Below are 24159 nucleotides of genomic sequence, written 5' to 3'. Positions count from 1 at the left end.
TCATCAATAGTTCTCCTGACATAGTCCACAAAAGGTTGAGGTGTCCGTGGGGGACTTGTCATTTACAACAGTAAGGCTGCTTCGATCAGGAGTGCTCGGAGCTAAACTGCTCGAGGTAGCAGTACCCCTGGTTGCTGTGACCTCCTTGGCGTGTCCTTTAATACCCAGTACACTAGCAGTAGAACCAATCCCAAGCATGATTACCCAGCTGGCTACATCAATAAGTGTCATGGATGGCGCTTTTTCTACAGGTTCATAATTCACGTCTATCTCACTCTCTGGCCTGTAAAACAGGAAACAACATAAGCCAAACTTTACCTTCACAGAGTTATAGCCCTTAGAAGGGCTCTGCTCAAGGGTTGCATCTAGATTCTCGGACCATGTATACTAACCAGTAGCTGGGAGTGTAATGGAGATTTTGTCTTCAAATTTTTTGGCATTCAGCAGTTCGATCTAACACAACGAATTAGAACAGTCAGTAAACAAGAGGAGATTTTGCATACAAAAAATGATAAAATCCATTGGAACCAGTCCGGTTGTTAGTTTTTCAGGTGAAATTTTTCAGCATGGGACATTATTCAAACGAACAAGAAAAAAAAAAGTTACATTCTTCTGTTTGCTTTTCAAACGATATTTTACCACCAGAAATTAACTTCATCAAACAAAAAACTAATTCTTATTCAATGGTTTCGAGAGCAAGCAGTGCAGGAAAAGTAGTAGTCCAGATCCTCTGCATTCACTTTCAATATTGTACCACTAGAAATTAACTTCATCCAACAAAAAGATATTCATTCTTATCAGATTGATTCTAGAGGCAGGCAGTACAGGAAAATAAGTAGTCCAGATCCTCGACATTCACAAAAGTGAATACAGAGTTCAATCATAGTAAGATAGCAAGAAAAAAATGGTGAGTGTAGTCATAAGAAGTAGACTTCATACACGCCTACTTCCTCTTGTGTCACTCTCTACAAATGCATAAATGCATGAAGGAAGAGAATCCAATTTGCAAAATAAGTGGAAAATGGTTAATTCAGTACATAAAAAGAACGAAATTTAACAGAAAACAAGGGAATGGAAACAAATTGCGGCAATTTTAGAAACTCCAAGAATGAAATATTGCGGAGGGTTGGGTGAAGGGATGGATGAAAATCTGTCATTTTTCAACCCATAATTCATGACGAATGAAAAATGGAATATTTAAAGCAAGATAATAAATGATCCAATGGTGGACACCGAAATATTATGGAGGTTGATTTAAAATCTGTCATTTTCCTCCAAATAAAGTTCTCGAACAAGGGTAAGGCCTCCATCAAAATTTTCCCTCAGTCCTTTATTCTCCATTATTTTCCATATAAACATAACCTAAATAAACCTCATGCTTTAAATTGCGACAATATTTGAAGGAACGTGCTGACATTAAATTCTGCTTAGTATAAAGGTAAGGCACCCTGCTGAACTCTTCAAGACATCAGTGAAATCCCATTAAGCAATTCAGCATAATGTACCAATTTCAAGTTCAAGCAATGATGATCATAATTTATGTTTGTGTGGGGTACCACCAGCATTTGAATTTAGGACCTCCAAGTTAAGCAATGATGATCACAGTTAAAAGCACTCACCTCATACTGTGCAGACCCTCCAATACCAAAATCTTCTTTACGGATGAGATTGATCATAATTAAATCCGTGTGACGCCACTGAATTTCAACATCTATTAAAACAAATACAGAGCTTGATGTCAGATCACTGACGAAATATTGGTCACCCAATCTTCTATAGCAATTATGCTCCACGTTACGTGAACATTAAAGCAGTGTGCTAGTAGAACCTGCATGGGTTGTATCACTGTCACCGACTAAAGCACATCCATCTCAACAAACCCCCCCCCTTTCTTTTTCAGAGAGAGAAGCGGTATGGTAGGTGAGGGAAGACTTGCAACTATCTTAGCCATTTAAATGAGTGAAAGGGATAAATCAAGTAACCTGACCCATGCACTTTGAAAGCTCTACCAAGGCATAACAGCTTACCAGTATTTCCCAAGATGGTCATGCTAGCTTTGTTACAGTCCGGTGTCAGATTCAGCTGCATCGAACTCTGGGGAAATGGGAAAAAAACAGAAAGAAGGAACTTTTGTATTCAAATATGGTTTTCGGAGGATCTAGTACTCTGAAATTTAACAGTTTGAAGTTTCACATAACTGCCCTATCTAAACAGCAGGCAATGGCATAGCCTAATAAATCAAACTTTTATGACATGCAGATGTGATCATTCAAACAATGGGGAAACAAAGGACTGATTTTGCCTCTCAAGTATGCCATTACCTTGCTCATCTCCATTATAGAAAATCCTCCAACAAAAAGTGCTGATGCAGATCCTGAAGCATGATTGGCTCCTTTAAGAGAAGCATAGATGGAGAGAGATATGTCTGGCCTCATGCCTTCTGACCTGGTTACTAAGCGCACCAAATGCTCTGGGGTGTAAGGGAAAAATAAGCAATAGGAGTTACCAGTATCCAAATCCAACCATGGTTTCGTGTACCTTCAGTTCGTGTATATAGAAGATGTTATTCTAAGAATGAACTCATTCAAGGAGAATCCTACATAAATAGGAGTAATGATAAAGAGATACCCAACAAATGGTGGATCTACTCTACAATCAAATGAAACTCCATGATTTGCTCTTGATGCTCCAAAGTTTTTACTGTAGGTGTCCCTGCTGCAATAAATTCAGACATAACAGTTGTTAAGGTGGGGTCATTCAAATCAAGCGTATGACTTCATTTACAATTCTCAAACCTGAGCTTCACAGAGAAATTGTATCCTTTTGTAGGGTAAGGTACATTAGTTAACATTTCTTTTGGAGCATCCACAGAAACAATATCTCCTTTCAAAACTCTAACTGTGGTTTGCAGTTTCAAAGTTGCACTTAGGAAAGACACTGCCCATAATAAAAAAGTTCACAATAAGAACATTTTATAATGCATTTAAAGAAACAAACATAGACAATAACAAATATAGGAAAGTAAATTTTCAGCATTCAGCACCTTGTGCTGAACCTTGCCCAAGTGCTTCAGCCATTCCAGATTGCTTGTCCACGGACATTACACTTCTATTTGAGGTAAACCACTGTCCAGAAACATTATCCTCTAAACCTGCGGGGGGGAAAAAAAGACAGAATGACACCATACTTCCCAAGAAAATTTAGCTAATAAAAATGTGAAATTTTCAATAGCCACAACCAATATGATATAATCAATTAGTTTGCCAGACCTGAGGAATGATATTACAAACAAGTCCAAGAAACCTCATTATACTATATATACTTTAAACAAAAATTCGATCAGCCTAGGTTCAATTAAGATGTAAGTTCTTCACATTATAAAACGAAGCCATCTATAAAGAGATGAAATTTTGTAAATAAAAAATTTTCACATTATGTTTCAAGCAAGACTAGTTGTGAGAAAAATGAATTAACTATAAGGGCTCAATAAAGCCTCACCTTTTAAGCTAAAGTTGAGAGGACTTCCAATGTGAAGGACTGGGTTTTGAGGATTGATATGGGCACCAGTTCTAATCTGAAAAGTTCATTGATTCAAATAGTGCAATAGGGTAGAGGAAGACAAGAGACAAGCCAAAATACAAGGATTGCTGACCAGTGGAGATAAGAAATGTAATTAGCACATAGGTTTAGTACTCAGGAAGTAATAATAAATAGATTGATTCAGATTAGTATCAAACATATTTTAAACCTAAGATCCAAAGGCCACAATATTTCCAGCCATTAAGAACCCTAGACTCTGTCTCATAAGTACCTTCTAAAGCCTTCTTACCAATTGATCCACACCCCCCCAAAAAAAAAAAAAAAGAGCAACAAAATTTCATAGATGAAATGGGTTTAACAATAGAAAAACAAAGAGATTACCACATTTTAAAGAAAAGTTCCTTCCAATCAAAAGGGCTTTCCAACGATTTTATACATCAAATAATAAAAGTAATCCATTCCCAAAGATGAGATAGTCAAAACGTCTAGCTAAAAACCCTCACTCTCCTAAGCCAAACATGCCATAATATTGGAAATTTAGTACACTGGCATAGCCTATAACCTGTAAAAAATTGCATTTACAATAACATTTTGTTTATCCCATAAAGATTTGTTTATTTAGTGGGTACATGAAATTAATAAAAAATTTCGTTCAGATTCTTTCCTTGAAAAGAGTTTTCCTTTAGGAACAAATTTATACTCAATGGTGATTACATTTAACATATCACATTCATAGCCTATTCAGCAAGAACCTAGAAGTTATCAAACCCTTCATGCATTTGGCTATTGCATTGAGTGACAATTGTTAGAGATATAGAATAAAACCATTGATGTGCCTTCTGTAAGATTAAGCTTCTGGGATCAAATCGCTCTTAACATGTTAAAGAACAAAGAATAAGTCTAAACATGAGATTATGGGCAGAAGAAAGGTGCGGTGCTTACAAGCATGAAATCTGATTTTTGTGGAGCTTCACTTAGTGAAATACGCATGAGAGCTTTGCCATGCCGAATTGCCTTCAACCAAGAACCAGTCAGCACAGGATCTAAATTAGGTAACATAGCCGAGAAACGCAATTAAGTAGCAAAATCAAATACCACACGAGGATCCAGCCAATGTTCCAAAACCATGAACTAAGATACACTTTTCAACATAAAAAGCCAAAAATATAATAGTAAAATTTTATGTCCAATCAACAGGTTCTTGCACAGTTACCAAAAGAAAAAAATTACAATCAATAAATGGCTTATCAAGGAACCATCAACAAACCTTGAGATGGACATTTCCTTTTACATGATTTGAAAAGTTTATGCGGACAACATCAGGGTAGTTAGTATCACCATGAAAGGAAACTGCATCATATGCTTCGTAGAAAGGATTTCCTGCTCAAAGACAATAACAACACAATGAAAAGTAAGGATTCTGGCTCTCAAAAATGACTTACATGCAATTAATCAGCATGGGAACAAACACACCTAGAGCATCATAACAGCTTGTTGGAATTTCAACTTCAGCACCAACAGCAAGGTCAATAACACGATGTGAAACCTCCTTACTGGTTATTCTGATTTGAGCCACCTAATCATAGTTAAGAAATTAGCAAAAGTGAGTTGAAACCTGATAAGATCCCCTTAAAGATTTATTTGCAAAAGAAATGATAGAAGATAAATTAAATCTCATTTTGTTATTTAGTTTTTGATTTAATATTTTGTTATATAATTTACATATTATGTAGGAGATTTTATTTTGATATTTAGTTAGATTTAGATTTTTATTCATTTATTTAGATCTTATTTAGATTTAGATTTTATTTAGTCTTTCATTATCTAGTTATCTAGATTTCATTTGTATTTACCTTTATAAATATTCTTAGCAACTTAGAAGCTAGCATATCATCATCAATAAAGTACTTTCCTAAGCCCTTTGGAGATTCTCCTAAATGTGGCTATTGAGAAAATATAGAACGAGATTCTTGTTTCATATTATCTTAATAGAATTTTTCTTCCCGTTTCCCTTTTATCATTTGAGTGGTTTAACAAAACCAGAAAATGGAAAGACAGAAAGGAACACCTATGCACAAAAGATATGCCTTGACCAACATGTCTCCCCATGACAAAGCCAATTATCATGTCAATAAAAAAGGATCAAAATACAAAGCAATCACAATGAGACAAATAGTAATAACTTCTTATTATGATAAAAGAAGTGAGAACAGAGAAGAGATATAAGTAGAAGATAGGTAAAGGATCTCATCCAAAAGCAATTAACCCTTGAATCAGTTCCTTAATCGATTCAATGACAAATCCAGTTTTCAGTATCTGTGAGAATAATTACAGGAATTAGAGGGATACGTCCCATAAAAATAGAGATTTGATAGGATTGGATCATTAGGAGTAATATTTGATTTTATTTCCTTTTTTGTTTTTTTCCTTTTATAGAAGGTTATGGTACGTGTATATAATCTGACCATATTACTGAATAAGATTTATTTGGTTCCTTCCTCTGGCTTGTCTTCGACCAGATGGTATCAGAGCACTCAGACACTGAACACCATCACTCAGACGAAGACGACAGAGCCGACCGAGAGTTAGACTCGCGCACTCGACCCTCTGCGTTCATGGGTTCCGGCGCTGAGGCTGACTCGAAAATCACTCCAAATGGCGGAACTCCTCTCGGGTTGAGTTTTGCCAAGGGGGCGTCCTTTGTCCTGGTTTCCGAAAAGTTCAATGGAACCAATTATCGTGAGTGGGCCCAGAGTGTTCGACTGGCTGTTAGAGGCCGCGGGAAGCTGGGTCTTATCTCAGGTACATCCAAACCACCAGACGCGTCAAACTCGGCTGCCTTGGTGAAGTGGGAGACCGACAATTCCCTGGTGGCTTCTTGGTTGGTTAACTCTATGACCCCTCAAATCAGACGGTCCTTTATGTTTCTCCCGACAGCACAGGATATCTGGGACGCAGTCAAGGAGTCTTACTCGGATGGGGAAGATGGTGCTCGAATCTATGATCTCAAACCTCGAAGTTGGCAGATCAAACAAGGTGAGCGTGATCTTACGAAATTCTGGTTGGAGTTAGTTTCAGTGTGGCAAGAGATTGATCTCAACATAGAAACCGAGTGGTCTTGTCCGAGTGATGCAGCACGGTATAAGAGGCTTATTGAAGATGAGCGAGTTTTCCAATTTTTGGCTGGTCTTCATCAGTCATTAGATGATGTTCGTAGTCGCATACTGGCTCGCTCTCCTCTACCATCTACTCGGGATGCATTTGCTGAGGTTCGTCGTGAGGCTTCTCGACGCAAGGTGATGTTACCTGGAATTTCATCAACCCTTCCTTCATCTGAGGTGTCTGCTTTAGTGAGCCGACAATCGGATCAAGGCCAAAAGGAATCAAGAGGAAATGTTGTTTGTGAGCATTGCAAAAAGACAGGCCATTCAAAAGATAAATGTTGGGACCTCATGGAAAACCACCTGATTGGAAACCACGTAAAGGTAAATCTCGTGGCTATCAAACTACTTCTGATTCTACTTCAGACAAATCTGGTTCTGCTCCAGACAAATCGGGTACCTTGCCTATCATCGACAAGGATCAGTTAAATAAGCTTCTAGAGATGCTCCATAGTTTACAATCCAACCAGTCGCCTCCATCTCATAATGCTTCCGTTGCTAAGCAAGGTAATTCGCATTTTGCATTTAATGTATGTTCCACTAAATCAAAGTGGATTGTTGACTCCGGAGCCTCAGATCACATGACTGCAGACTCTACCTTGTTTACCTCATACTTTCCCTGTAATGGCCATGAGAAGATTGACACAGCAAACGGTACATCCTCTCCCATTGCAGGAAAGGGTAGTATCATTGTTTCTAAATTTCTGCACCTTGACTCTGTCCTTCATGTTCCCTATCTTGCGTGCAATTTACTATCCATTAGCAAGTTAACTAAACAAGCCAAATGTAGTGTTCACTTCTTCTCTACTCACTGTATTTTCCAGGATCTCTCATCGGGGAGGATGATTGGCAGTGCTGAGGAGTGTGATGGGCTCTACTACCTTGATGAATCAACCGTGAGTAATCTATGGTCCCGAATCTACTGCAACCTTGTGACTACTTCTGAACAAGCTGATCTTTTGTTATGGCATAAAAGGATGGGTCATCCCAATGTCCAATATTTGAGTCATTTGTTTCCCAATTTTTCATCTAATAAAATTTCTAATTTTCATTGCGATATTTGTGAATTAGCCAAACATCATCGCTCTTCTTTTCCGCGGTCTAAATATAAGCCTTCTAAGCCTTTCTCTCTTATCCATAGTGATGTTTGGGGTCCATCTCGTGTCTCTAATCAAACTAGAGCCAAGTGGTTCGTTACCTTTATTGATGACCATACCCGTGTGTGTTGGGTATATTTAATGAAAGATAAATCTGAGGTACCTTCTATTTTTATCGAATTCTATACCATGGTTCTTAATCAGTTTAATACGTCCATCAAAATTCTCCAAACAGATAATGGCACTGAATATGTCAACAAGTCCCTAAGTGACTTCCTTAAGGCTCGGGGCATTATCCATAAGACTTCCTGTACAAATACACCCCAACAAAATGGGGTAGCCGAACGCAAAAATAAACACCTGTTGGATGTTGCCCGTGCCCTTATGTTTACCACAAATGTGCCAACATATTTCTAGGGAGATGCCATTCTTACCGCCACCTATCTCATTAACCGCATGCCCACAAAAACTCTATCCTACACCACACCCCTCGAGTGTCTCCGGCAGACCCACTCTCTCACCCATCTTGAAACCGTTCTTCCATTAAAGTTATTTGGGTGTTCTGCGTTTGTGCATCTCCATTCCTCTTCCAAGCTTGACCCACAAGCTGTCAAGTGTGTGTTTCTTTGTTACTCCTCACACCAAAAGGGATATAAATGCTTCGATCCATCCTCTAAACGCCTACTTATCAGTCATGATGTTACTTTTTCTGAATCTGAACCTTTCTATTCATCACCTTCAATTCAGAGGGAGAGTTGGAGTGAATTTCAGGAATATTCTCCCATTGAACCTATTGATTCTCTTGACCCTATTGACCATCCCACTTTGCTTGAGCCTGTCTCTTCTATTCCAGAATCAAAAGAAAATGCAAGTTCAAGGGGAGATAAGAACACAGGTGCAGAAGGTAAAGAGATCAAAGTTTACACGTGGAAGAAGAAGCATGGTACAAAAGCTCTCATACCTGAAGCAGTACCGGAATCAGAACCGATGACAGATCCTATGGGAGATAGTCCTAAAGAAGATGAGAATGATAATCCTGATGAGGAAGAAGGTTCAGAAAGTTCAGAAGATGACTTGGAGGTGCCTATTGCTCTCAAGAAGAAGCCAAGATCATGTACACAACATCCTATTCAGACGTTCCTATCTTATAAAGCCTTATCCCCAGGATATCGGGTTTTTATTGCGAATGTGGATGGTGTTTGTATCCCTAAGGACATTCATGAGGCCCTGAAAACGTCTGGATGGAGAGAAGCTGTCTTGGAAGAAATGAAAGCCTTGGAAGAAAATGAGACTTGGGAGGTTGTGCAGAAACCAAGAAACAAGAAGCTGGTTAGTTGCAAGTGGGTATTTACCCCTAAATATAAGGCTGATGGAAATCTTGATAAATTGAAGGCTAGACTGGTGGCAAGAGGGTTTACACAGACCTATGGCATTGACTACCAGGAAACATTCGCACCAGTGGCAAAATTGAACACCATCAGAGTATTGTTATCTGTAGCAGCCAATCTTGAATGGCCGTTACACCAACTAGACGTCAAAAATACCTTCCTAAATGGAGAATTGAAAGAAGAAGTTTATATGACTCTACCTCTTGGCTTTGATAAAGGAAGGAAGAATCAGGTATGTAAATTGAAGAAATCATTATATGGGTTGAAACAGTCTCCAAGAGCATGGTTTGATAGATTCTCAAAAGTTCTAAAGCTACAAGGCTACAATCAAGGACTATCGGATTATACTATGTTCGTTAAAGTAGAAGGGGGCAAGAGGTGTGTCCTTATTGTATACGTTGATGATATAATCATCACTGGTGATCATAGTGAGGAAGCGGCAAGAATAAAGGCTGTTCTTGGAAAAGAATTCAAGGTCAAAGACTTGGGTTGTCTAAAATACTTCTTGGGAATGGAGGTTGCAAGATCAAAGCAAGGTATTTATGTGTCTCAAAGGAAGTATGTACTTGATCTCTTAAAGGAGACGGGTATGCTGGGGTGTAAACCTGTTGAAACCCCTATTGTTGTTCCAAAGAAGAGGTAAGAATCCAAGAAAGAAGAGGGCAATTTAGATGAAGAGGGTAAAGAAGATAAAGAGAAAGAGAGGCCAACGGATAAAGAGAGATACCAAAGGCTTGTTGGGAAACTTATTTATCTATCTCACACACGACCTGACATAGCATTTGCTGTGAGTGTTGCTAGTCAGTATATGTGTGAACCGAAGGAAAAACATATGGAAGCTGCATACAGAATCCTAAGATACCTAAAGGGAAATCCTGGGTGAGGTTTACTGTTTCAAAAACATGAACAAAGGAACATAGAGGTGTATACAGATGCAGATTGGGGTGGACATCACCAAGACAGGAGATCTACTTCTGGGTATTGCCCATTTGTATGGGGAAATCTGGTTTCTTGGAAGAGTCAAAAGCAGAGAGTTGTATCCAAAAGCAGTGCTGAATCTGAGTTGAGAGCTCTTGCTCAAGGCATAATGGAAGAGTTGTGGCTAAAAAGGGTTCCGAAAGAAATACATGTCCAACTTGATCTGCCTCTCAAACTATATTGTGATAATAAGGTTGCCATAAGTATGGCATTGAATCCTATCCAACATGAGAGGTCCAAGCATGTGGAGATAGACAGGCACTTTATTAGAGAAAAGGTGGAAGATGGAATTGTATGCCTAGCCTTCCTACCGACAAATCTCCAAGCAGCAGATGTGTTGACAAAGGGGTTACACAAACCCGCTTTTGATAATTGTATAAGCAAGTTGGACATGATTAGCATCTATGATCCAACTTGAGGGGAAGTGTGAGAATAATTACAGGAATTAGAGGGATACGTCCTATAAAAATAGAGATTTGATAGGATTGGGTCATTAGGAGTAATATTTGATTTTATTTCCTTTTTGTTTTTTTCCTTTTATAGAAGGTTATGGTACGTGTATATAATCTGACTATATTACTGAATAAGATTTATTCGGTTCCTTCCTCTGGCTTGTCTTCGACCACAGTATCTTACTCAAGAGAATATCAGTTTGAAACCATTTCATATGCTTACATAACGTCCAGTGAGGTAAAGTTAAAAATATGAGATGTTGTGGGAGAAACTAGCATGTCCAAAGGATAGACAGTGGAGGTCAAGTTGATTAATACTCTAATGTCCCGAACTGTCTTTGTTGGATTGACATGTAGCCCACCAGCAGCACATGGAAAAGATAAAAATATCATACCTCAGCAACCTTAACACATGAAGCAATCTCTGTTCTTCCTGTGGTGCGATCTTTCGCTTGAATGCATGCTAGATTATTACTTGCAGTTGTCTTTATTCTATCTCCCTCAATGAAAATGGAATCTTTCTGTAGCGCTTCACTTCTCTCCCCAAAATTTCTCAGTAAAGAATAGTTGATAATTCCTTGGTGACTCTGACTATCTAGTTGTGTATAACTTTCGAAAGATGAAGGCAAAAGATTTGTGGATGTATAGTGGGGAGGAAGGATCCAGGTTATCGGAAATCCCATAGCCAAGGGAAGATCAGGCACCACATTGATTGATAAAGATGAACTGTAAAACCTTGACTGCATCTTTGATCCAGAAGTTGGAAATTCACATGAGAATGACACAGCAACAGTGGACTTCCCTGCAGATCTGGAAGGGAAAGAAAATCATAAGAAACAGTGAAGCGATATTAATCAGTGGTTCTGATGTATTTCTTCATGCACTTTTAAGTACCATATCTTCTAAAAAGGCTTAAGCTATCAAAAGGAGATATGATGATAATTTTCCCCAAAAAAAATGATGACCTTGAAAATTCTTACTGAATTTCAAGCAACATGGTTGCAATTTTTAAGAAAATGTAGGCCAAAAAAGTTTCAGCCTATATGCTTAACCAGAAAAAGAAACAAACAGGAACACAACCAATGAACTTTACATTAAAACCTCTAACGCACAACAAACCATTGTGATTCTGCCCATGAATCGCCATCCCTTAACTGCCAATATCCCATGTGATTATTTTGCAAAGAATCAAAAGATTCCAGCAATATATATAGTATTAGTTTCTTATGCAAGCAAACACCAAAGAATCTTACACAAATTTGCAGGATTAAAAGAACACTCAGGACCACGTGACTTTCATTTAATTTTGACCAATCACACACAAGACCTAACAGTCAACTCCTCTAACTCTCATAACAAACTGGTGCTCTCACTAGATATGTCACCTATGTATATATAAAATCCTCAAAGACTGACACTTCATGGAACTTCCCTAGAAAAATATTTTTAAAATACCATTCTATATAATTGGAAGCATGAGTTTAGGTGACCATGTGTAAAATACAATTGGTCTCCTCACAGTGCCCCTTATAAGAAAGTAATTTAGCCAACATCATCAAGACAAGTGACATAACATAATAAAACTCGTAAAGATTAATACAACCCACTACCAGCCATATAGAACAATTAGGGATAACTATCTGGTTGATAACTAGAAGCATTATATACCAACTATCATTTAGTTTAAGAAATATCAGAATGTATACCTTCCATACAAGACTTTAATAAAGCCAAGCTCAATGTCATCTGAAGAAATACCAGCTCGACTTTCTTCTGAAGCAGCCAACTGGGTGCTATACTCCTCCCCTTGAAAACTCTCTGTTCCCGTGAAACTCAGTACCTGTAGATGCATAAGACAAAGTTGTTAGACAACCTTACACCTTCGAGAGTAATTCCTTTTTGGAGGAGACTAGTTAGCTGGAAATTTTAGGAAAGCAAGGAGTGAATGGATTACTTGCTTGAGTCATTAATCTACATGGGGGGGGGGGGTAAGAAAAGTGCGATGGCTAGGTTAAATCATTCCTATCATCAATCAGTGGCCTGGTTTTGCATTAGCTATCCTTAGTGTCCTCCACTTAGTTCTAATAGCATAAATAGACACACATACGCACACACTCACATATTGCATTTCTTTAGGGATAATCATGCTTATTTTTCTAATTTTAATGTGTGTTTGAGTTCTTCAATTGTATTACTTTTAAGCAAAATTGGCATTTTGTTCACGGGTGGAAATAGTTATGCACCTTTGATGAACTTGACTTACACCCCCATACCAATCTTCAAAGCATCAAATGATACAGTTTTAGTAGTACAAATAACTGCAACAACAATATTACTAACTCCCATATTCAAAGGAGAAGATAGACTTGAAGATAAAACCAAACCTTGTCATCTTCTACAGTCCAATGGTAATTTTTACAGAGCTCATAGAAAGAAAGCAGATCTCCCTGACAATAAAAAAGTGGATAATATTAAGGTTTGAAATACACGAAAGTCAAGCCAAAAAAAGGAAATAATAAATTGGTTGAGATTTTTCCATTACGCTTTTTGATGTTACCTCAAGAAAGGATGGATAAATTGGCAATTCACGGCCAACTCCAAGTTGTTCACTTTGTGAACGCAACATAACAGTAGATGGAACTCCCACTCTTAGATTGCCATGTGCTTCACAAATCACAGTATTATCATTGATAAAGACTCTGGCAAGAACTGTCTGTTGATAGTAATGATATCTTGAATTAAACAAAAAATCTTGTACCAATCAAATGCAATTAAATGCAGAATGCATGACTGCACTGTGTCTGTGTCAAAGAAAACAAATATAAAATCTAGTTTATTTGCAACAAAAAATATGAAGAACTAGTACATGCATTCCATCCTCCACTTTCTTTTTGGATGAAGAAACAATTATTATCAAAAGAAGAACACGAGCAATTGTGAAGAAGCACCACAACACTCATAAGTATTGGGGGGGGGGGAATCCCATTAACTCTTTCTAATATTCTTAAACATCAGAAAAATAACCCCCCTTAAAACAAGCATTGGCTATCCTCCATCGAGATGCCATGGAAAAATTTCCACCCTATGGGAAGTGGAAAGCAAAGCGCTTTCTTCAGAAGTTCTCACATTGAGCCCAAAAAGAGAGCAAATAATATTCTCTAACCTACATCTACTGAATGGATAGGTAAAAGTAATGTAAAAGGAAAACTACCTACAATAAAGACCCTAAAAATTGGGAAATTTGCAAGAGACAAGAAATTCAAGGATCTGGAAATAAATCTGCCTAGAAAAGGAAACAAAATTTAGAACTAATTCCCCAAAAAAAAAAAATGAACCTGACTATAAAGAGGATGAAATGTTGACACTCCACTTATCAACCAGCACCTTTAGAACATCTACTGCTCGTTTGGTAGGCACATCCACATATGTCATGCAGATAAGACTGCTTTATTTTTCTTTGATTAAGTGTTTATCTCCCTCAACATGCTTGTTTTGGCTATGATGAAGTGGGTTTGGCTATGATGAAGTGGGTAGTGAGCAGCAATACCTATTGCTTCCTTATTGTCACAATACAACTTTGAAGGGCCCAAACTAGAAATTTTAAGCTCTTCCATTGAGAACTGGGTTGGAAGACCTGTCACTTTTTCCCATAAAAGACCAATCGATTTGTGGAAATATTGTATTTATTGTAAATATTCTTATCTGATTATTAGGAGTTAATAGGATTTGTTAGAATTATTAGTATTTATTCGCTTGTCTCCTAGCTTTGTGTATATATAGTCTCCTATATCTTATTATTATGAAAAATGGAAAATCATATTTCTCCTCCCAAAAATCTCACATGGTATTAGAGCACATTAGATCAAAACCCTAGCTAGTTTTTTGTTCTGTCGTATAGCATAGTTTTAGATTGTTAGCTGACGGAAAAAACCCTAATGGAGGACGAGAGGTGCTGTTAGATCTCACCGCCGGCCAAGGAAGGACTAGAGACCTCTGATTGGCGCAATCCTAAAGTCTGGCGTCAATCGACGGCGCAAGACGATCACACGCGCCACTCATCCATTCTATGTCAAAGGGAGAGTCTGAGCATGTGGCAGCGCATGGAGAGCTGTTTTTGGCAACGACGACCTATTCCGACAACAATGGACCATTCCCGACCTAGTCTCAGCATTTTTCGGTTATGGGTCTTCCAAGCCTTCACTTGTTCGTTGAATGTGCATACTGTCAGAACAAAATGGACTTAAAGAACACAAATACCCAGAAATTCCTAAGGGAAATGGGGCTTCTAATCTTAGAAGTAGTATGTCTCAGTCTTCTTGATCAGATTTATACCCCTTTTTCTCATCAACTTTCGATAATGGGTGATGAAGCTTGCAAAACTGCCATCAAAAGTTGTTGAATCTGATGCAGTATGTGCCAATCAGATTTCACAGTCGGTCTCTATCTTCTTGGCACAAAGAGGTAATTCTCTTCGAGCCTTAAAAACATCGAGGGCTGAAGCATTGTAGATTGTTGACTTTGGAGCATTGGATCACATGACTGATAACCACCAATTATTTTCTACATATACTCCATGTAATGGAAATTTGAAAGTCAAAATTGCAGATGGGTCTCTTGCTCCTATTTTGGGGAAAGAGAGTATTCGTATCTTCGAATCTATCACTCTAGAATCTGTTCTTCATGTACCAAAATTAGCATGCAATTTGTTGTCTGTTAGCCAACTAACAAAGCAATCTAAATGTTGTGCTAATTTTCTTCCAACCCATTGTGTCTTTTAGGATCTATCATTAGGTATGACCATTGGACGTGCTAAAGAGTGCGAGGGACTCTGCTTCCTTGAGAATGCTAGAGTGAGTCACCATCAAGCCACTAAAGTATGTAACTCTATATTGACCTCTAAAGATACAAATATTTCGTTATGGCATAAGAGGATGGGGCATCCTAATTTCCATTATTTATCTCGTTTGTTCCCAAACCTTTGCCCTACCAACCATGATGTCAAATGTGAAGTGCGTGAACTAGCAAACCACCAACAAATGTCATTTTCTAGAACACCGTATACCCCTACCAAACCGTTTGTTACCATACATAGTGATTTATGGGGTCCATCCTATATCCCAAACCACACCAAATCAAAATAGTGCATTACCTTCATCAATGATCATACTTGTGTTTGCTGGGTGTATCTCCTAAAAGACAAGTCTGAAACTGCATCCGTATTTATCAATTTCTTTACCATGATAAACACCCAATTCAACACAAATATCCAAGTTCTACACACCGATAATGGCACTGAATATTTTAACCAGGTCTTGAGTACCTTCCTTCACAAGCATGGCATTGTCCATCGAAGCACTTGTGCCCATACACCCTAACAAAACGGGATTGCAGAAAGAAAAAATAGACAGATTCTTGAAGTAGCTAGGGCCCTCATGTTCACCCATAATGACCCAAAGTTTTATTGGGGCGATGCCATCTTTCACAACAACCTATCTCATCAATCGAATGCCCAGTCGTATTTTGTCTTTTGACACTCCTCTTCAAAAATTGCGAAGTGTTTTCTCACATCTCATATTGAAACCAACGTCCCTCGTCGTGTCTTTGGGTGCACAGTCTTTGTTCACATCTATCAATCTAGTAAATTTAGACCTCGTGCTACAAAACACATATTCCTTGGTTATTCCCCTACTCAAAAGGGATACAAATGTCTTGATCCTATTTCCAAACATGTTTGTAAGCCTTGATATTACTTTTCATGAAAATATGCCCTTTTACCCCAATTCTTCAATTCAAGGGGAGAGTATAAATCTCAAACTTGGGAACAAGAGATTAACAAAGAACAAGTGCTTACCAAGAGAGTCATTACCACCTCAATTACCAGAACCATCACTTGCATCTGAACTCTTACCACCATCACCATCTCTTGTGCCAGTCATAGAAGATAATTCAACATCAGGGGAAGATATAGAGAGGCAAAAAGACAAAGACTTGTTGGTTTATTCTTGAAAGCATAAATCCAAGGAAGGAGAGCAACTTGTATTTTCAGCACCAAAGCAGTCAGAACCAGTGGTAGCTCTTGAATCACCTTAGCAAAGTCCTGAACAGGTGAGTGATCAATCTGATCTTGATTTACCCATTGCTCTCAGAAAACAACCTCGCTCTTGTACTTTACACCCAATACAGAAGCACATATCCTATAAAGCTCTTTCTCTAAGTTATCGTGCTTTTGTCACTAGTCTAGATAAAGTTGTAGTTCCCAACAATATCGAAGAAGCATTGGAAATACCAGAATGGAGAAATGCAGTCATAGAGAAAATAAGAGCCCTAAAGAAGAATGAAACATGGGAGATTGTTCAGAGGCCAAGTGGCAAGAAACCTGCAAACTACAAGTGAATTTTCACCCCAAAGTACAAGGCCGATGGTACTCTTGACAAGTTAAAAGCACGCTTGGTAGCAAGAGGGTTTATCCAGACGTATGGTATTGACTACAAAGAGACTTTTGCACTAGTGACAAAATTAAACACCATTAGAGTTCTCTTATCCATGGCAGTTAATCTAGAATGGCCACTTCATCAGTTTAACATCAAGAGTGCTTTCCTAAATGGAGAACTAAAAGAAGCTTACATGACTCTACCACCAGGATTTGATAGAGGCAGAGGTGATCAAGTATGCAGGTTGAAGAAATCTCTATATGGCCTAAAGCAATCTCCTAAGGCATGGTTTGACAGATTCTCAAAAGTCCTCAAGCGAGAAGGCTATAAGCAAGGATTGTCATACCATACAATGTTTGTTAAAGTTGAGGGAGGTAAGAGGTGCATCTTTATTGTATATGTTGATGACATTATTCGTACAAGAGATTATCTTGAGGAAATCACAAGAATAAAGGTTGTTCTGGGCAAAGAATTCAAGGTAAAAGACCTTGGTGCCTTAAAATACTTCCTTAGGATGGAAGTTGTGAGGTCAAGGAAAAGTATTTTATGTATCTTAGAGGAAGTATATGCTTGATCTTCTGAAGGAAACAGGTATGTTAGGTTGTAGGCCAGCTAAAATCCCTATTGTGGTTCCAAAGAAAAAGAAGCCTAAGAAGAATAAAGAAGAGTCAAAAGAAAATGATGATTCTTATGATGAGGTTGAAGAAGAAGACAATGAGAATGAAGAGGCCACTAATAAAGAAAGATATCAGAGGCTTGTTGGAAAGTTGATTTAACTTTCCCATACAAGACCGGATATTGGCTTTGCAGTAAGTATGGCTAGCCAATATATGTCTGAACCGAAGAAGAAGCATATGGAAGCAGTCTACAAGATTTTGAGATATTTAAAGGGTATTCCTGGTAGAGGGTTATTCTTCCAGAAACAAGTACAGGGAACCATAAAGGTCTACATAGATGCAAACTAGGGAAAAACTCATCCTAATAGGAGATCATCAACTTCTGGTTATTATTCCTTTGTTTAGGGGAACTTGGTTACCTGGAAGAATCAAAAGCAAAAGGTTGTTTCTAAAAGCAATGCTCAGTCCGAGTTAAGAGCTTTGGCTCAAGGAATAATGGAAGAGTTATGGCTAAAACGAATCCTAGAAGAGATACATATCGAAGTGGACTAACCATTAAAACTTTATTGTGACAATAAGGCAGCTATAAGCATGGCCTTAAATCCTGTTCAACATGAGAAATCAAAACATGTGGAAGTGGATAGACATTTTATTAGAGAAAAGGTGAAAGATGGAATCATATGTTTGATTTATTTACCTACAAACCTTCAAGCCATAGATGTTCTGACTAAGGGATTACATAAGCCCGCATTTGAAAGTTGCGTAAGCAAGTTGAACATGATTAACATCTATGATCCAACTTGAAGGGGAGCATAGAGATATTGCATTGGTTGTAAATATTCTTATCTGATTATTAAGAATTAATAGGATTTATTAGGATTATTAGTATTTATTAGCCATTTATTCGCTTATCTCCTAGCTTTGTGTATGTATAGTCTCCTGCATCCTACTATTATGATAAATGAAAAATCATATTTCTCCTCTCAAAAATCTCACATAGTTATTTTAGTATAATCGTTACCATGAAAATATGATATTTAATGTAAATATTTATTAGTCATTTTCTTTGATATTATATGTTAAATAAGATCAGATATATTGGGAAAGTTTTGATTTCACTTTTTCTCACCGTAAATCCCTACAATCTTGGCCCAGATCATAGCTACTTTATTGTATATATTCAATTGACACCCATGAATGAATTGTAGTTCAATTTTGCTCATTTCTCTTCATAGTATCAGAGCACAAGGAAGAAAGAGAAATTGAATCATCAAAGACAGAGATGGATTCAAACTCTCAGCCTAGAACTCACCACAAACAAAGTCGACTAGTTTAGAGGGTTCATCCAGTATGGGCTCGCATCAATTCGACTCCTTCATGGCCAGCTAAGAGAGCTCACCCATCTCCCTTGTCTCAGACAAACTTGCTGGCGTCAACTATCAAGAATGGGCCTAGTCTGTTCGACTCACAATAGAGGGTTGAGGCAAATGGGCGTATGTTTTCGACAGGTCCCAATGTCCAGACTCAACGAATATCAAGGCTTTCAAAGTCTAAAGGGCCGAAAATTCAATGGTGTGCTCATAGCCGGTGAATTCAATGATGCCAGCAGTGAAGAAAAGTTTCTTATTTCCACCAACAACTTGAGAAATATGGGACGCTGTGAAGGAGGCATAATCTAATGGTGAAAACGCCTCTCAAGTATTCGAAATTAAATCAAAGTTGTGGCTCGCAAAGCAAGGCAATCGTGAATCAAGTGAATATTACCTTGAAAAGATTTCTTTATGGCAAGAACTTGACCTGATTACCGCTGAGGAATGGACCAGTCTTGAGGACGCCGCTTAGTTTCGAAAGCATGTTGAGAAAAAACATCTTCATGAGTTGTTAGTAGGACTCAATTCAGATCTAGATTATGTTTGTGGCAGAATTTTGAGCCTAGAACCTTTCTCGCACTCCTGAAGCATTTGCTCTTACTGGCAGGTCTAATGATCCTAGAAACACTAAAGGGCATCCTACGTATGAACAATGTAAGAAGGTTCATCACACAAAGGATAAGTGCTGGGATCCTTATGGCAAACCCCCTGACTAGAAGCCAAGGAAAGGAAGAAGCCATGGATATGTCATTGAAAACTCTATGGGGGATGATAGTTCTCCCTCCTCTTTACATCCCTCAAATGATCAACTAAACAAAATCATTGAGATGCTTTCAGCTCTACAAAATAATAGTAAGCAACTTGTTGCCATGGTGGTTCAAAGAGGTAATTAAACGAGTATGTACTAGAAATTGTTGGATAGCAGATTCATAGGCTTTACACCATATGACTAGTAATATTAAATTGTTTACAACATATGTACCTTGCAAAAGGAAAATTATAGTCAAGATTGCAAATGCATCTGAATCTGTTATTACTGGTATTGGGAGTGTATGGATTTCGTCTACTCTCTCAAAAGTGGAGCCTCAAGGTCACAGATTGATTTTCTTTTGATTAGAAACACAAATAGAAGACTTTGTAAAAATTGCAAGGTGATCCCCGGTGATGCTGTAATGACACAACATAGGGTCCTAGTCCTTGATGTGTGTATTATGAGTAAAATCCAAAAACGTCGACAAGTAGTAGCACCAAGGATTAGGTGGTAACAATTAAAAGGTGAGAAGCAAGATATTTTCAAGCGAAATCTTTTGGATAAAGGAATTTGGGAATCTCAGGAAAGTGCTAACATCATGTGGAAGGATATGGCTAAAAAGATACGGGAGGTTGCAAAAGTAGTTTTGGGAGAATCAAAAGGTTCTGGTCCGAGAGATAAGAAGTTTTGGTGGTAGAATAATAGTGTACAGGACAAAATCAAGTATAAGAAGAACTGCTTTAAAGCCATACATTTGTGTAACAATGAGGAAAATTGGGAGAGGTACCGTATGGCTAAGAAGGAAACTAAGAGAGCTGTGAGTGAAACTCGTTCTAAAGCTTTTGAAGAATTTTATAAGAGCCTTGAGACGAAGGAAGGAGAGCGAAATATTTATAAGATTGCCAAGAGTAGGAAAAGAAAATCAAGATATCTAGAACAGGTAAGGTGTATTAAGGATGAAGAGGGAAGAACTTTAGTTACAGATGATGAAATTAAAAATAGATGGGAGACTTACTTTTCTAAACTTTTCAATGATGGAGAGGCTTCATCTAGTAACTTGGAGGATTTAGTAACTGGTGAAGGAGAACAAAATTTGTCATTCTATCGAATAATACGTAATAAGGAGGTAAAGGAAGCTCTTAAGAAAATGGCAAATGGTAGAGCCAACGGACCTGATTGTATATCTGTCGAAGCGTGAAAATGTTTAGGTGAAGAAGGGGTGAGATGGTTAACTAAGTTATTTAATGTGATTTTACGGTCCAAGAAAATGCCTGATGAATGGAGGAGAAGTACATTAATTCCTATTTATAAAAATAAAGGAGATATTCAGAATTGTACTAACTATAGAGGGATTAAGCTCATGAGCCACACAATGAAATTGTGGGAGAAAGTAATTGAGCACAGGTTGAGATTGGAGACAAGTATTTCTGAGAATCAGTTTGGTTTTATGCCAGGTAGATCAACTACAGAGGTGATTTATCTACTAAGGGGATTAATGGAAAAGTATCGTTGTAAAGATAAAGATCTACACATGGTTTTTATTAATTTGGAAAAAGCTTATGACCGTATACCAAGAGAAGTGCTTTGGAAAGCGTTAGAAAAAAAGGGAGTACGGATTGCTTATATTAAAGCCATACAAGATATGTATGAGGGGGTAAAAACTAGTATAAGAACGCCTAGTAGTCAAATAAAAGATTTTCCTATAAAGATTGGACTACATCAAGGATCATCTCTGAGTCCTTATTTGTTCAACTTGATCTTAAATGTTTTGACGGAACATATTCAAGGGGAAATTCCGAAATGTATGCTCTTCGCGGATGATATAGTTCTTATAGCAGATACAAGAAAAGAGGTTAATTGCAAACTTGAGTTAAAGGGGAGGACATTGGAGTCGAAAGGTTTTCGTCTGAGTAGAAGTAAGACGGAATATTTATATTGTAAATTTGGTAAAAGACTATTCGACAATAATTTGGAAGTGAAATTGGGAGATCAAATTATATCTCAAGTGAAAAAGTTTAGATATTTGGGAGCCATTATTCAAAATGATGGCGAAATCAGTGGAAATATTTTACATAGAATTCAAGCTGGGTGGTTTAATTGGAGAAAAGCTAAAGGAGTTACTTGCGACCGTAAGGTACCTAATAAACTTAAAGGAAAGTTTTATCACACTGCTATCAGATCGGCAATGTTATATAGTAGTGAATGCTGAGCTCTAACGGGACAGTAAGAGCATAAAGTTGGAGTGGCAGAGATGAGAATGTTACGATGGATGTGCGGACATACACGTAAAGATAAAATTCGAAATGAGAACGTATGCGAAAAAGTGAGGGTGGCACCTATTGAGAAAAAAATGGTAGAAAATCGATTGAGATGGTTTGGGCATGTACAAAGAAGACCAAGGGAGGCACCGGTGAAAAGAGTGGAACATATAACTTTGAATCTGATTAAGAGAGGTAGAGGAAGGCCTAAGAGAACACTATTAGAAGTTATTGAACACGATCTGTTAATTAATAATATTCCTAAAAGCTTGATAAATGATAGAGCACAATGGTGTCTTGCAATCCATGTAGCCGACCCCACCTAGTGGGATAAAGGCTTGTTGTTGTTGTTGTTGTTGTTCTGAATTTAAAGTATAGCCTACTCTGTGAGTAAATTGGCCAAAGATGAAAGGTGCCATGTTAACTTCTATGCTACTTATTGTCTCTTCCAAGATCTATTGATAGGGACAATTAGCAATGCTAAAGAGGTTGACAGTCTCTACTACCTAGATGAAAGTGAAGTCAGCAGTGTTAGGTCATGCAATAAATTGTCTCTCCGTAGGACTACTGAGTTGGAGTTGTGGCACAAACATATAAGTCACCCTAATTTTAATTATATGTCGAAAATGTTTCCTTCAATTTGGAATAAAAATGATTGTTCTCAATTCTATTGTGATTCTTGTGAAAAAGCAAAACATCATTGTACTTTTTCTCGTCTACCATACATTGTATCCAAATCTTTTACAACCATTCACAGTGATCCATGGGGACCCTCACGAATTTCTAATAGAACTCACTCGAAGTGGTTTATCACATTTATTGATGATCATTCTCATGTCATTTGGGTGTTTCTACTAAAAGACAAATCTGATGTTTCCAAGTTGTTCATTGATTTCTATCATGTGATTAAAACTCAATTTCACACATCTCTTCAATCTCTCCACACTGACAATAGCACTAAATATTTCAACAAACTTCCAATGGAATTGTACTCAAAAGCACTTACCCATATAATCCTCAACAAAAATAGTATTGTTGAGAGGAAAAACAGGCGCATCCTTGAAACAACTTGTGCACTTCTCTTCAGTAGCCATGTTCCCAAATATCACTAGGATGATGCTGTCCTAACTGCAGCTTTCCTTATTAATTGTCTTCCAAACTGCACTCTGTCATATAAAACTCCCCTTGATCTTCTACACCAAACATACAATCTTCCCTACTTGGAAAACACTCCTACCTTGAGAGTGTTTGGGTGTACTACCTATGTTCATCTTCACCATACAAATAAACTTGACCCCAAAGCTGTCCGTTGTATTTTCCTAGGTTACTCTGCCACTCAAAAGGGATACAAGTGCTTTGATCCTACCACCAAACGTGTCTTTATCACTTGTGATGTCACTTTTGATGAAAATGAATCCTTCTACTACCAATCTACAATTCAAGGGGAGACTTGGAATGAATTGCAGATTAACATGAGTGAAAACACGAGTGAAATAACTAATCTTATACCTCACCATTTGGGAAACATCTGAAACAACTAATCTAGTACCTCACCATTTGGCCATGAGTGAAACACCTGAAACAACTAACCTTATACTTCACCATTTGGCCCTTAAACTCGCAAATCTTAAACTCGCAAATCTTGATCTTGGCCTAGAAATTGAGACCGACAACACCGATACCACCACCTTAACTGAAACAAGTGATGTGCCAAATCCTAATCCCAAGGGAAAGGAGAAGTCCAAGATAGGGGGAGACACTAGATTTGCACAGCCCTATGTACAAAAAAACAAGACAGGTAAAGAGATCCATGTCCCAAGCACTAATCAAGAGTCAGAACAGAATGTAGGTCTAAAAGGAGATAATAGTGGTATTGTGGAAGAATCAGGCTATGATGATAATCTTGATTTACCTATAGTTATGAGGAAGAAGCCAAGAGCTTGCACTAGGCACCCTATCGAGAGTTTGTATCCTATTAAGCATTGTCTACCAAATTTCATGGATTTACTGCCCATCTAGAAAGTGTCACAGTGCCAAAGAATATTGAATAGGCCATGGCTGTACCTAAGTGGAGGCAAGCTGTAATGGAGGAGATGGAGGTGTTGACAAAAAACGA

At 37.9% G+C, this 24159-nt stretch overlaps 1 protein-coding gene across 1 annotated transcript in view; it reads right to left on the bottom strand.

Moving 5' to 3' along the window:
- LOC129305541 (nuclear pore complex protein GP210) overlaps positions 1-24159 on the bottom strand; it is a 48333-nt gene continuing 24174 nt past the window's right edge. Inside the window, exons 21-36 of the mRNA XM_054945543.1 lie at positions 13174-13329; positions 13001-13063; positions 12323-12456; positions 11012-11426; positions 5014-5116; positions 4808-4920; positions 4483-4554; positions 3499-3574; positions 3044-3151; positions 2796-2937; positions 2629-2715; positions 2322-2538; positions 2028-2094; positions 1620-1711; positions 393-453; positions 1-278 (exon numbers count right to left, since the gene is read on the bottom strand). Coding sequence (XP_054801518.1) covers positions 4-278; positions 393-453; positions 1620-1711; positions 2028-2094; positions 2322-2538; positions 2629-2715; positions 2796-2937; positions 3044-3151; positions 3499-3574; positions 4483-4554; positions 4808-4920; positions 5014-5116; positions 11012-11426; positions 12323-12456; positions 13001-13063; positions 13174-13329 — 2181 coding nt within the window. The 3' untranslated portion in view covers positions 1-3. The remainder of the gene's footprint in view (positions 279-392; positions 454-1619; positions 1712-2027; positions 2095-2321; positions 2539-2628; positions 2716-2795; positions 2938-3043; positions 3152-3498; positions 3575-4482; positions 4555-4807; positions 4921-5013; positions 5117-11011; positions 11427-12322; positions 12457-13000; positions 13064-13173; positions 13330-24159) is intronic.

The sequence above is a fragment of the Prosopis cineraria genome, unplaced genomic scaffold (genome assembly GCF_029017545.1).
Source record: "Prosopis cineraria cultivar Desert tree isolate PC_DT_omini unplaced genomic scaffold, ASM2901754v1 PC3, whole genome shotgun sequence".
Taxonomy (NCBI): domain Eukaryota; kingdom Viridiplantae; phylum Streptophyta; class Magnoliopsida; order Fabales; family Fabaceae; genus Prosopis; species Prosopis cineraria.
Note: the sequence above shows the minus strand (reverse complement) of the source record. Positions and strands in the feature narration are given on the sequence as shown.